General features: G+C 39.5%; 1 protein-coding gene across 25 annotated transcripts in view; it reads right to left on the minus strand.

Annotated features, from left to right (window-relative positions):
• JAKMIP2 (janus kinase and microtubule interacting protein 2) overlaps positions 1–13,938 on the minus strand; it is a 175,802-nt gene that overhangs the window by 18,617 nt on the left and 143,247 nt on the right. For all 25 annotated transcript variants that reach the window (XR_005355505.1, XM_038530554.1, XM_038530572.1 and 22 more), the window contains 3 exons: positions 8,384–8,452; positions 6,115–6,192; positions 3,726–3,929 (listed from right to left, as the gene is read on the minus strand). Coding sequence is in view for 24 of the 25 variants with exons in the window: in XM_038530554.1 (XP_038386482.1) it covers positions 3,726–3,929; positions 6,115–6,192; positions 8,384–8,452 (351 nt within the window). In the remaining variant the exon portion in view is untranslated. The remainder of the gene's footprint in view (positions 1–3,725; positions 3,930–6,114; positions 6,193–8,383; positions 8,453–13,938) is intronic.

Raw genomic sequence — 13,938 nt, forward strand, 5'->3', positions numbered from 1 at the left:
CAACTTCACCTCACATCCACTTCCTCTTGGCTTTATATGCTCCATTTTTTTTTAAAGGTTTTATTTGTTTATTCATGAGAGATACAGAGAGGAAGGCAGAGACACAGGAAGAGGGAGAAGCAGGCTTCCCACAGGGAGCCAGATGCAGGACTTGATCCCTGGACTCCAGGATCATGCCCTGAGCCAAAGGCAGAAGCTTAACCACTGAGCCACCCAGGTGTCCCTATATGTTCCATTTTTATGGCCTTCTCTCTGTTCCTTAAAAATTCCAAATGTTCCCACAATAGAGACTTAGACTCTTGTCCCTATCTTCTGGGACACTTTGCCAAAATCTTTGTGTGGCTGGTCTCTCTGATTTTAGACAGCTTCAGAGAGGCCTAATTTGAGGAGACAGTCTAAAGTGGTGAATCCCATTCCCAAAATCACACAAACTTTGTATACTTTTCTTCACAGCACTTATTGATACTCTCTTATTTGCCTTGGTCATTGTTTTTTGTGTTGTTGCTTTGGCCCTTTTCATCTATAGGATAGATGAGAGCAGTGACTACCTTTATGTCTTTGTCCACCATCACATTTCTAGTATCTGGCCCAAGCAGGCCCTCCATATGGTTTTGAAAGACTGTGTAACAGGGTATGGAGTACAGATTTTTTATTTTTAGTCATATGCAGTCCATTATTAGCAGGGAGAAGATCTTGAATTAGATCTTAAACTGGGACTGGAAAAATGAAAACATTTGGATAAATGAAACAGACACTGAAGGGGATTTTAAGGTGAAGGCTTGGAGGTGGGAGTCATGGCTCAAGTGGTACCAGGAAGAGTTCTGCATGAGTAGAGTAATGTATGCTCTGGAGATCATCTCAGATCAGGGTTTTTTTTTTTTTATTATTTTTTAAACATTTTATTTATTTATTCATAGAGACAGAGAGAGAGAGAGAGGCAGAGACACAGGCAGAGGGAGAAGCAGGCTCCATGCAGGGAGCCCAATGTGGGACTCGATCCCGGGTCTCCAGGATCACGCCCTGGACTGGAGGCGGCGCCAAACCCGCTGAGCCACCAGGGCTGCTCTTTTTTTAATTTTTAAAAAGATTTAATTTATTTATTCATGAGGCACACACAGAGAGAGATGCAGAGACACAGGCAGAGGGAGAAGTAGGCTCTCCGCAGGGAGCCCAACGTGGGACTCGAGCCTTAGACCCCGGGATCACACCCTGAGCCAAAGGCAGATGCTCAACCACTGAGCCACCCAGGTGTCCCATCAGATCAGGTTTTTAGGGAAGGGGTAGCCAGATAATGAAGGACCTGGAGAGACTTGCATAGCACCAGACTCCACTGGAAATTGGGATCATGGAGGTTTCTGAGGAAGAATGTACCATCATAAAAGGGGAAAGAATGTGCAGTGATACACACAATGAACTAAAGAGAGGAGAGCTGGGACTCTTCCTCACAACTGCGTCCCTGTGGTATACTGCCTATGATTTTTTATGCCACTTGTCAAAAGATACCAATTTTAATGATTTTTCTTTCTATTAGTCTCCTGTGACTTCATGAGTGGATCCTAAACTTTGTAAAGGCAGAGTCTATGTGAATTCTCTATGTCTGGCATGGTATTCAAAGTCTAGGAAGTGCACTTAAGCATCGGACTGGCTAAATGCAGAGATGATAGAGGTGGGTTACAGCAGAGGACACCTGGCAGGACCTGGGCCTGTTGCAGCACTGAAGGGCCCTGCATATGCCTGCGGTTACAAGTGCGGACAAAATGTAACAGCTTCAAAAACATTTCAGGAGAAATGCTAGTTGGATGTAGTGCTCTCTTAACTATTGGAGATAAAGGACAAAGAGGACTCCAGGGTTTCCAGCCTGAGTGCTTTGGGGTATGGTAATTCTACTGACCAAGGCAGGCAGATGGGAAGAAGGGAGAAGTAATTAGGATAAGAACGCATATTTAGATCTGTTTCATATGGGTTCACTGTGAAACATTCAAACAAAAATGTCCAATGAATAGTTAGTGATATGCTCTAGGATTTAACTGGATTAAATGCTGATATATGACAAATTCTTGCCAACACCTTCTGGAATAAACCACTTAAATCAAAACTACTGATCAATTACTATTTGACAATAACAGCAGAAAAAGAGTAAGAAATAACTAGAAAAGGCATTTTCTAGTGACCATTTGTTTGGGAGATACAGACTTTCAATGTGAATCTCTGAGGCTTAAAAATATGTAATGTACCTATCAGTTCAGACTCATAACTTAGAACAAAGCAAACAAAACCATGTCTTTTAGGGGTGAATCCCCTTAGCTGGTTAAAGACTCAAAAGGGATGACAAGGTTTTCATCATAAATAAATTTAGGTACTTATTTGTACATCTTAAAAATAAATACTGCTGCATTTCCATGGCACAACTGATTTGTTGATATTAATTAAATGCTGTTGTAGCAGAAGAAATTTATGCAGAGAACACTTTGATTCCCCAACTAACGGTGCCAGTGAATCTATGATTAAAGGATTTAAAAACGCTTTCCAGGGTCAAAATCCTAAATTTTATGACAGAATGTGAAGGAGGCACTGAAACAAACACGCATGTCTTCACCATCTCCAGGACTCATGGCTTCGGGTCCCCTGTTAGCTTGGATAATCTAACTGTAAAGATTCACAAAACTCCTGGCTACACAGAAAGTGTGCTGAGTATCATGTTCCCCATAAACTGTTCTGATTGGTGTCATAAAATAACCTGTTCCTTTTCTACTCACCTTGATCTGCGAAAACCACAGGATTCTTACTTCTACAGTCCATCTCGGTTTCGTAGCAGTTACCTGTCTCAGCTTCTGAGTACCAAATACTACAGCCTGGCACTATCAATTTTGGAATTCTTTTGAAATCTGCTTTTTGACCAGGACCCTAGTCCTCACCTGTCAAGCTAAGACATGAACTAAGAGTTGGAATTAAGAATTTTGGCTATAAATTGAGGGTCTCTTGAGCCTTGCTGATCGATGAGTCCCATAAACCATGGATATGTCAAGCTGCATATAACAGTGTAGTGCAGTGGTTATATGCACTGGTGTAGAGTCATGCCCACCTGAGCTGGCATGCTGGCTCTGGAGCAAGCTATTTGTGTCCCTTGGACAAATTTAAGCACTCTTATCTTCAGTATCATTATCTCCTTAATTTCGATCATAAGAGTACTTACCTCAGTGGGCTATTGTGCAGATTAAATGCAATGATGTAAGTTTAGTTCCTGACATAGCAAATGCCAGCTTAAGGAGCAGCTTCCAGGCTTTGTTGGTATTGCTGTTTGTTCTGGGAATAAAAAAGGAGGCTCCTCTTCTCTTTCACCCTATTCCGATTATTGGATCAGGCTAGGTTATGGACTGGGATGAGTAACAGGACGGAGGCATTATTTCTGTCCTGCGGGGAGAGTCTTGCTTCTCTGCATAAGGGAGCTAATCATGCTCCAGGAGATTCAAAGGCTATTTCATGACAAAAGTAGTTCCCAAAATAGTAGCAGTATGAAATGCTTCCGAACTGCCAATTTTCTTAAGACTGAATCATTACAAAACTGTCCTGTCTCTGAGTCTAGGTGGAAAGCAACAGTTATTTTAGTTTCTGAAAATAGTTTATAGCTCCTGGGCTCCTCCACACCCATACTTAGTACCATGAACTTAGTACTAAGTCCCATTTGCTAGTACCAACCCTACACAGATGTATGACTCAGTCCTCACCTGATGGGCTTGCTGTAAGAGCTCCATTCTCTCCTGAAGAATCTGACAGTCATACTCTCTGCTCTTCCTCAGCATCTGCCGCCGTAACTTTTCTACTGCTGTCCTCAGCTCCTCTTGCTGTTTTTCACTTAATAATTCACCAAACTTGATAACAGTTTCTTGCTGCAGAGCATTGTACAAAGTAGCTTCTAGTTCCTGGATTCTCTGGCAAACAGAATTAGACAAGTCTAACTTTGGAACTTATCATTTATGTGTTGTATGTGAAAGGAAGCATTTATGTGTATGGGGGGAGTCATGTATTATTGTAGTCGTACAGGATCATGGCAATACAATAAATTTTAAAGCTTATCCAGCCTAATTACCATTTTGATAATCCCCTTTGCAAGATTCCCTATGAGTCATCCAGCTAACAATATATGAATTTCTCTGGTGATGGAGATTATGTTCTTTTTCTTGGTTTCCTATACATTTCATTTTTAGGAAGTCCTTACTTTGTTATAAGAACTATATATCCTTCTATTTCCAAATGTGTTCTCTTTCACTTGACAGCCCTTCAGATATTTATACATCTATCATGGTGGCCATACTTTTAGAAATAAGCATTGAAAAGGGGTCTAAGTTGGAATACTTGAAGGTGAAGATATATTTCATGCACAAAATGCCACCTCTCTTCCACATGACACAACTATGAACTTTATGGTCTCCACATCTTAAAATACAAATTGGGAGATATGATCTAAAAATGGCCTCAGTCTTCAGAATTGGTCTGTTTTTAAAACTCTGAGATTTACAGCTGCTTTAGCTATAAAATGCCTCCTTGAGACTTCTCTGTTTTAGATGAAGATGCTACTGCTCCTTATATCCCAGTTGTGTGTGTGTGTTTTTTTAAGATGTTATTTATTTATTCATGAGAGACACACAGAGAGAGGCAAAGACATCGACAGAAGGAGAAGCAGGCTCCATGCAGGGAGCCTGATGTGGGACTCGATCCCAGGACCCCGGGATCATGCCCTGAGCTGAAGGCAGATGCTCAACTGCTGAGCCACCCAGCCTGTCCCTTGTTTTGTTTTTGTTTGTTTGTTTGTTTTAAATTTTATTTATTCGTGCGAGACACAGAGAGAGAGGCAGAGACACAGGCAGAAGATGCTCAACTGCTGAGCCACCCAGGCGTCCCTTGTTTTTTTTTTTTTTTTTTTTTTTTTTAACATACTTCAGATATAGCAGCCCAAACCTGCAATTTTACCTCCTGTGACTTTGACAGAGGTGGATAGTCATGCCTTGGTAAGGGATGTTTTTCTAGTTCTTGTGCTGGACTAAGCAGATCTCATCTTTTTAACATTAAATGTGGTTGTCTGAGTACGCAGTCATGGGACATGTGAATGCACAGCTGAACCCTATCATGTATAGGTGGAGGAGGCAAGGATAAAAGGGTAGGAGGGAAGGGGGAAAGTGCTTCTTTCTTGATTCTCTGGGGACCAAACTCTCATTTTCTCCTTTCCCCATCAAGTGGTGCTCAGAAACTCTTACTCATTTTGGAAGGGAAGACTAATTCATCTTTGTTACAAGCAGGGGCTAAGTGCTTCAGTCTTATCCCTGAAGTGACTCAGGCTGCTTCCAGGAAAGCATTATAAAAACCTCTACTAGCAACTCCTTGAAATGTTCCTCTTTTAAGTTTGGTCTTTTTCTCTTGGGAGGCTGCAGCATATATAGAGAAGAAACACAGGCTGTAGTCCAGTATTAGGAATTGTGTATTATGAATTTGGTAAGGGGAATGAATCAAATTCAGCATAACATTCCATGGGATAGAAAAAGGCACACCCATTTACCGAAGAGTCCTTACCATGGCTGGATTATGGTAGTTAAGGCCACAAGGTCTGGAGTCAGACCAGAGTACTACCTGCTTGCATTGTCAGGGAAAGTTCTTTCTCTCTTCAAGCCTTCACTCCCTCATACGTAATACAGGAATAATCATATTACCTATACCCCACAGGGTTGTTGGAAGAAATATGTGAAGTAAAAATGTACAAAACAGACATTAAAACTCCATCATTCTATCACTACATTAGGCTCCCAAACAATTAGATTTGATTTAATAAAATTTTTCTTTAATCTGCAGTACCAGCTGATCTGACTTTCATTGAAGTATTTTATAACATACACTTAATTTTTGTTAACTGAAATATAATTAGTTATTAAGTATTATAAGGTTATTATAACAGGAAAGAGGTAGGGATGTATTTGTTCTAAAACCAGAACTGGAAACCACTGAAAAAGGAGCTGCATGTTGTGGTCTTTTCAAGCATATGGCATGACAAATGAACCAGGATGCTTTACTCCACAAGAGAGAATTGTGAACACTCTGGGTATCTTTAGTGCTTGCTGTACCTACCATATATGCTTGGTCAAGAGCTTGTTTTCTGTAGTCTAGTTCTTCCTCTAGATAGCCTTTTATTTTGCAGAACTGTTCCTATAAAAAGGAGGCCATAATAATAAATAGAAAGAGTCAATTTAGCTTATTAGGAAGTGATATATATATCATACTGATTAATGTTTTCTCTAATTCCACCACAAGCCAAGTCACTAGCATTTGCAGCGTCAGATTTTGTCTGTGAGGGAAAGAAATTCAACTTTCATAGGCTCACACAGGGAATGTGAAAATCAATGGAAAGAAGTATAAAAGATATAATGATCAGTCCACATGGAATGCTTTAAAGGATTTTTATGCCAGTCCAAGAGTATGTGGTTAAGGACAGATTTGATTTTGACAAGGTAAGTTAGTAACTAGTAAGTATATCTGTGCAAACATATTATGATAATCTATTTTTTGAAAGAATATTTAGAAATGCAATTTGCACAGTTGTATAATAAAACAATCATTCTTTTAGAGAATGGGGCCATTCCACCCACAATGACACTTACTGAAAGAGCTTCTGCTCCTGCCACAAAACTGGTACGAGCTGGGACTTCGATCTCAAGTTCCCCTGCTTGTTCCCAGTCTCTGCATGCATGCTCTCACGTTGCAAGCATCTTGCCATTAGCATTTAAAAATATATCTTTGTGTACAATGTCGCTGTGTCAATGATTTCTTTGTGTGCTTAACTGAAGGAATAAGGACCTCTTCCAACTCTGGAGGAACACTTGACTTCATCTACTTTTGAGAGACTGTCTGTATGCAGTAATTGTGCTAGTGATTTTTCCTGATTGCCTCTCAGCTCCGGTGCCTAGAACAGTGCCCGGGACAAGCTGATTGTATAATTAATAGTTGTACATTTGAAGAGTTTTCACATGCTTTGACTTTAGAGTCTAACCTTTTGGTAAAATAGAAACTGTGTAAAATATAAGCAAATGATGTAAGCTGTCACATACTGTATAAATGCAAGTTGTTCTTATTATAAGATTCCTTAACCTGATAGGAATAACTACCTTTTTTATTTTTATTTATTTTTATTATTTTATTTTTTTTAACTACCTTTTTTAGTAGCAATAACACTAATGACATTACAGTTATAAAGTTCTATATATTCCTGTAAGTTACAATCAACAATTCCTACGCTTGGGGATTTAAGAAAATCTTAAGTGTGGTAAAATACACATAACATAAAATTTACTCTCTTAACCAATTTTACTCTCTTCACCAATTTTACAGTTCAGTAGTATTAAAGATATTTACATGGTTAGGCAGCTAATCTTCGGAATGCTTTTCATCTTGCAAAACTGAAACTATGCCCATGGAACAACAACAGCCCATCTTCTCTTCCTCTTAGCCCTTGACAGCCATTGTTCCTACTTTCTAGCAGTTTGATTACTCTAGATACTTATGTAAGTGGAATCATCCAGTATTTGTCTTTTTATGACTGACTTATTTCACTTAGCATAATGCCCTTGAGGTTCAACCATGTTATATCATACATTAGAATTTCCTTCCTTTTTAAAGCTTGAATAATATTCATTGTATGTACAGACCACATTTTGCTATCCATTCATCCACTGACAGACATTGGGGTTGCTTCCACATTTAAGCTATTGGGAATAATGCTGCTTTGAACACAGATGTACAAATTATCTTTTTGATAATTATTCAATTATTGAATATTGAAATACCTTCAATTATTATGGGCATATACCCAAACGTGATATTGCTGGATTGGATGGTAATTCTATTTTGAATTTTTTTAGCAACCACTATACTATTTTCCTTAGCAGCTACACACTATTTGATATTCCCATCATCAGTGCACAGCCTCCAATTTTTCCACATCCCCACCAACATTTGCTATTTTCTGATTTTTTGATAGTGGCCATCCTAATGGGCATGAGGTAGCTTGGAGATTTTTAAAATCAGAGTTACACTCATCACTTCTGTAATTTTTACTATGACTATATATGGTGGAAAAATTATTTAGCCTAAGGAAAAAAACACATAGTGGAATTTTCTTTAGCATTAGTTTTAGAAATACTATAAAAATACAACATATTTTTGAAGAATATAACTTGAAATTGTGGGATACTTCCAGGAATTTTGATCCATAGTCTGTATACAAAATAATGGGAAGCTGCAAATTTTCATCAGTGCCAGATAAAACAGCTAGAAAATAGTTGTTTTCCACTTGCCTTGCCAATTTTTCTTCATGTCTATGATACATCCTCTTTGTACTCACCATGTCACTTTCTAATTCCATCATTTTCTGGTGCAGGGCAGCCTCTGCTCCTTCAATTTGCTGGATCCACTAAGGAGTAAACAAGACAAAAAAGTCTGACATGATTGTGTGATATGGTGTATATGGTGCAGTCTACTGAGTTGCTTTGTTTCTTCTTCATATCTCAGGAAACAGATGAGAAGTGAAGTGAAAACTTGGTGTATTTTATCTTAGTTCAGGAAATATATTCATTCATTCATTCATTCATTCATTCAACAAACACATTCATTTATGTCTACCATGTGCCAGGCACTGAACTAGATACTAGGGCTTTGATGGTGAATAAGACCAACATGCTTTGTTGCCCTTGTTAGAGAGCACCACAGGAGGCTTTCTTGGAAGCGACAACTGCAACTGAGTCTGATGAATTTGAGTCAGAGATGATGAGGCAAAAATGATGGGAAGGTTCCAAGCTGAAGAGACATCTAGTTTTCCAGAGTTGGGAGAAACATGATAAAAAAAAGAAGGCCAGGTGAGACTGGAGAAATGGTAATTTTTCCGTGTATGAAATTGGCTACGGCTAATGTTAAATGTTAAAGAATCATTTTTGTTGAGTGGAGACATTTTAAATCACATTAAAAAAAAAAAAAAAAAACCCAACCCCTACCTTTCCTAACACTTAGAATATACCATCTTGTGACATGGCACTGCTGTTAACTGTTGTTCAACACCCTGAGTAAAATTAGATTTTGAATAATATGGCATAAGCTTACTACATATATGGTTTAATAGCACAAATTATTATAATGGGTCTCTCCCACGTTAAACATCAGCTTATCCCTTAGGGAGGGAGCTGGGAGTAACAATTGTGTGTTTTTTTTTTTTTAAGATTTTTAAATTATATTTATTTATTTATTTTATTCATGAGAGACACAGAGAGAGAGGCAGAGACATAGGCAGAGAGAGAAGCAGGCTCCATGCAGGGAGCCTGATGTGCAACTTGATCCCAGGACTCTGGGATCACTCCCTGGGCTGAAGGCAGGTGTTAACTGCTGAGCCACCCAGGCATCCCAATTGTGGGGGTTTTAAAGGCACGCTACTTTGGGTCTAATACCAATTCTACCTTTTCATGGTTGTGTGGCCTTGAAAGGTAATCTGATTTCTCTAAGCCTCAACTTTCTTTTCTATGAAACAGGGTCAATAATTTGAAGATTAAAGGATGGATTTAATGTAAGGCCCTATTCATAGTGTATTTATTGCATGTCCTGGGTACCCAATAAATTCTAGCTTTTGGTTAACATTTTTTTTTCTATTTCTACATTGTTAGAAATTTGCCTCAGTACTAAAGATTTTTTAGTTTATCTGTGATAAATTATGCATTGTGCTGAGCATTTTTTCTCTATACTAAGGCCCTGACATTCACAAGGTGACGCCATGTCCAACAGCCTCTTAGGGTAAAGAAGAAATGCACGGGGACATTAGAGGGGCGATTTTCTCAGTTCTTGCGCATACACGTGCTTCCTCTTGAAGCAAATCTCCATCAAAAGTCATCGGTAGGGGGCAGCCCCGGTGGCGCAGCGGTTTGGCGCCGCCTGCAGCCCAGGGTGTGATCCTGGAGACCCTGGATCAGGTCCCACGTCGGGCTCCCTGCATGGAGCCTGCTTCTCCCTCTGCCTGTGTCTCTGCCTCTCTCTCTCTCTCTATGTCTATCATGAATAAATAAATAAAGTCTTAAAAAAAAAGTCATTGATAAGTAACCTCATAATGCAACTGCATACCATCAAGCTTTATTAAAATGCTTCCTTTCACTTGCTGCACATTCATCATTGACAAATTCTCTTGTAAACAGTGTTTTGAAGAGTACAGTAAATTGAGTACAGTAATTTTAAGAGTACAGTTCAGTCATGGGCTTCTGATACAGATTTGTGTGTTGACTCAAAGGCCATATTACTTGTGTGATGCAGCCCACATCTCAGTTTTCTCATGTGTGGAATGTAAATAGTGGATGAATATAGGACGGTTGTAAAGAACAATGAAATTTGTGCAGTACCTGGTCCACAATATGTTCTTTTTTAGGGTCACTGCTCTTACTATTTTTTTTTTTTTAAAGACAAAGAAAGAGAGACAGAAAGACAGAAAGCATAAGCAGGGGGAGGGAAGGGACAGACGGAGAGGGAGAGAAAGATTTCAAGTCGACTCCCTGCTGAGTGTGGAGTGTGACAAGGGGCTCAATTTCACAAACCTGAGATCACAACTTGAGCCTAAATCAAGAGTCAGACCCTCAACCAGCTGAGCCACCAGGGTGCCCTTGCTCTTACTATTTTTAAGACAAAGTCACAAGAGGATTTACTTGTTGGAAATTTGTCTAAGTTCAATCTTTAGCTATAGATTATACTCCTAGACAGCAGAATGTTTTTTTTTTTTTTTAAGATTTTATTTATTTATGCATGAGAGACATAGAGAGAGACAACGGCAGAGGAAGAAGCAGGCTCCATGCAGGGAGTCTGACGTGGGACTCGATCCCGGATCTCCAGGATCACACCCTGGGCCAAAGGCGGCGCTAAACCGCTGAGCCACCAGGGCCACCCTAGACAGCAGAATGTTACTCAAAGTTGTAGGTTCAGAAAAATCACGGTTGACATTTAGAATTACTCGGAGATGGAAATGTTCATCTGTAAATCCCAAAGGCAGGAGGTGACTTTAAAACTTGTGAATTGTAAAGATCTGCACAAAAGCTAATTGTACAACTCTGAGCACTTTAAGGACAGACTTGTGTCTTATGCATCTGTGCACTTGTATCTTCAGTGCTAAGCACACTTTCATCACTCTGTAAATGTTCAACTGAAACCCTTCATACCTGTTTTGCAAAGGATGTAAGTGGAGGCATGAATTAATTCACCAAAGCTATAAAAGATCAGGTCCTATGGGCTCCACATAGGATACTTCCTGCTTTTAATAGGATGCTTATCGGGAATTTGGGTGCCATGGTTAAGAAGACAATGGACTCTGGAAACAGACTACTTGAGTGTGAATCCTGACTCCCATCATTTTCTAGCTGTATGACTTGGGAAGTTACCTACCTTCTCTGTGCTATGGATTCCTCATATGTGAAATTCCTCACGTGTAATAGTAGTACCAAGACTTTGGCAATTAGAACAGTGTCGAGTGCATAAGGAGCACTATGCAAGTGTTAATTATGGCTAAGTTCAAGTTGTATCACATACCACTCAGGGAAGGGAATGGAAGATTTCCTTCCATCAATCTAAGTAAATGTGAGGCACATAGACCTGTTTTTCCTATTTGTATTTTCCTTTCCTTATGTCCCGAGTCCTTGCCTTTCACAGAAAAGCAAGTTTTCTGGGTATTCCTAAACTAAGGTGACTTTTTTTGCAATGAAGAATTGTAGCCCTTTACGAGTCCAGTTGAATGAGACATTCTGGCTATCACTGCCAAATAAATGTAGCAGACCTGCGAATACAGACTGTGTACTTTGTCCAACTGTGTGTCACTGGAACACTGTCCTGTGGACATTCACAGAGTTATTTGTTTGCTCCTTCAGTAAATGTTTGTTGACTACCTGTTAAATGTACTGGACTGTTGTGAAAAATTAGGGAAACAAAGTGGAGTAAACAGATACCTATTTGCTCTCATGGAGCTTAGTCTAGTGGCAGGTGGTTGGGGGGCATATAACAACAGCAAAAAATGAGCAGCCACATTATATTTGTTAAAAGCCATAGTAGCAGATGCATAGATCACTGTGGAAACACAGAGGAAAAATACCTAACTGGGCTTGGGTGAATAAGGAGGTTTCCCTATGTAGGGGAATGTCTAATGGTTCTGAGTTAGCCAGACAAAGGTAGAAAAGGAAGACGGGAATATCTTCTAGGCAAAGAGAATAGTGTAAAGGACTAGTGAATAGTGAATGGAAACAGTAATAGACATGGGAAGAGACAGAGATAGAGACAGAAGATTGGGGCCCCAGAAGGATTTGTGTATGGCTAGATCTTAGCTATGGACCAAAGAAATAAGGGGGATCCCAGAGAAGCAGGTAAGGGCCAGACACTAGAGACCCCCATAACAAACTCTGGATTCTGGATCTTATTAAATAATGTGGAATAATGTGGGGCTATTAATTTGTTGTGGACATGGAAAGTGATAGGTTGTGATTAAATCATAAAGGAAGTAATTTTTTAAAAAAAGCATATGTCAGATTTCATTTCACATGTAAATACCTAATATGTATCCCTAACAGATAAGGCCTTTTTAAAAAAATCCATAACCCAAAGACCATTTTTAGATCTTGCAAAATTAACATGAATGCCTTTTGTTATCTCATACGTGGTCCATATTAAAATCTCCCCAGCTGTGAGCAAAATGTCCTTTTTCCCTCACTTGGTTTCCTTGAATCAGGATCCAAAAGGGGATCACTTTAATATTTATAAAAAATTTTATTTATTAAAAACATTTTCTTTATTTATTCATGAGAGACAGACAGAGAGTGGCAAAGGCATAGGTAGAGGGAGGAGCAGGCTTCCCACAGGGAGCTTGATGTGGGATGTGATCCCAGAACCCTGGGATCACTACCTGAGCCAAAGGCAGACACTCAACCACTGAGCCACCCAGGTGCTCCCATTTTAATATTTCTTTTTTAAAAAGATTTTATTTATTTATTCATAAGAGACACACAGAGAGAGGAGAGACACAGGCAGAGGGAGAAGCAGGCTTCGTGCAGGGAGCCCAATGTGGGACTCAGTCTCAGGTCTCCAGGATCACGGCCTGGGTTGAAGGCAGCCACTAAACCACTGAGCCACCCAGGCTGCCCCATTTTATTATTTCTTAAGCAACTTCTTATTTTATGGCAGTCTTTCTCTCTTCCTTCATTTTTTCCCCTTTATGTCATGGTATTTATTGTTTGAGTAACTCAGAAGGTCATTTGACCTACAGGATTCCCTCATTTCAGACTGGAGAAACCAGATCACTTGCTTGCTTATGGTTTCATTTAATTTATAACAAACTCTTTTTGCATTAGGAATTAAGAAAGCATCTTAAGGAATTTATAGCTGTCATTTATCCAACCATGTATACAAGTCTCTCAAGCATGGGCTGATTCTCAAAGGCACCCTGAACATAGCCACTTATCAAGCTTCTCCACTTGGCTCTTTTCTTGGTCTCTCTTCCTACCATTTACCATGTTTAGACACAAGGGGGCCAGAGTACATTCAGTGTTGCTCTTCTGACAGTCTCCCCGTTGGGCTTTCTGAATGAGACTGCAGTGAGCCACCACCAAATTACAGAATCAGTTGGGAACAACTGGTATGTACATACCCAGGTAAGAGCCCATAAAGAGCCAGGCACTAGTTTACCACCTCTCAAACCCCCCCCCCCCTTTTTTTTATTGCTGTCCCAGCTTTGCAGGGATTATTTGGATAATGTAGTCCAGAAAGTTTTCCATTTTTTTAAGAGACTATAAAGTAAGAATTCTCCACCCACCCCAGATCAGTGTGTAGACTTTTCTTTTTTGTGTTCTCATTCTATTGGGGTTGTATTACCTTGAAAAAAAATTGGGTTTTCAGTAA

The sequence above is a fragment of the Canis lupus genome, chromosome 2 (assembly GCF_011100685.1).
Source record: "Canis lupus familiaris isolate Mischka breed German Shepherd chromosome 2, alternate assembly UU_Cfam_GSD_1.0, whole genome shotgun sequence".
NCBI lineage: Eukaryota > Metazoa > Chordata > Mammalia > Carnivora > Canidae > Canis > Canis lupus.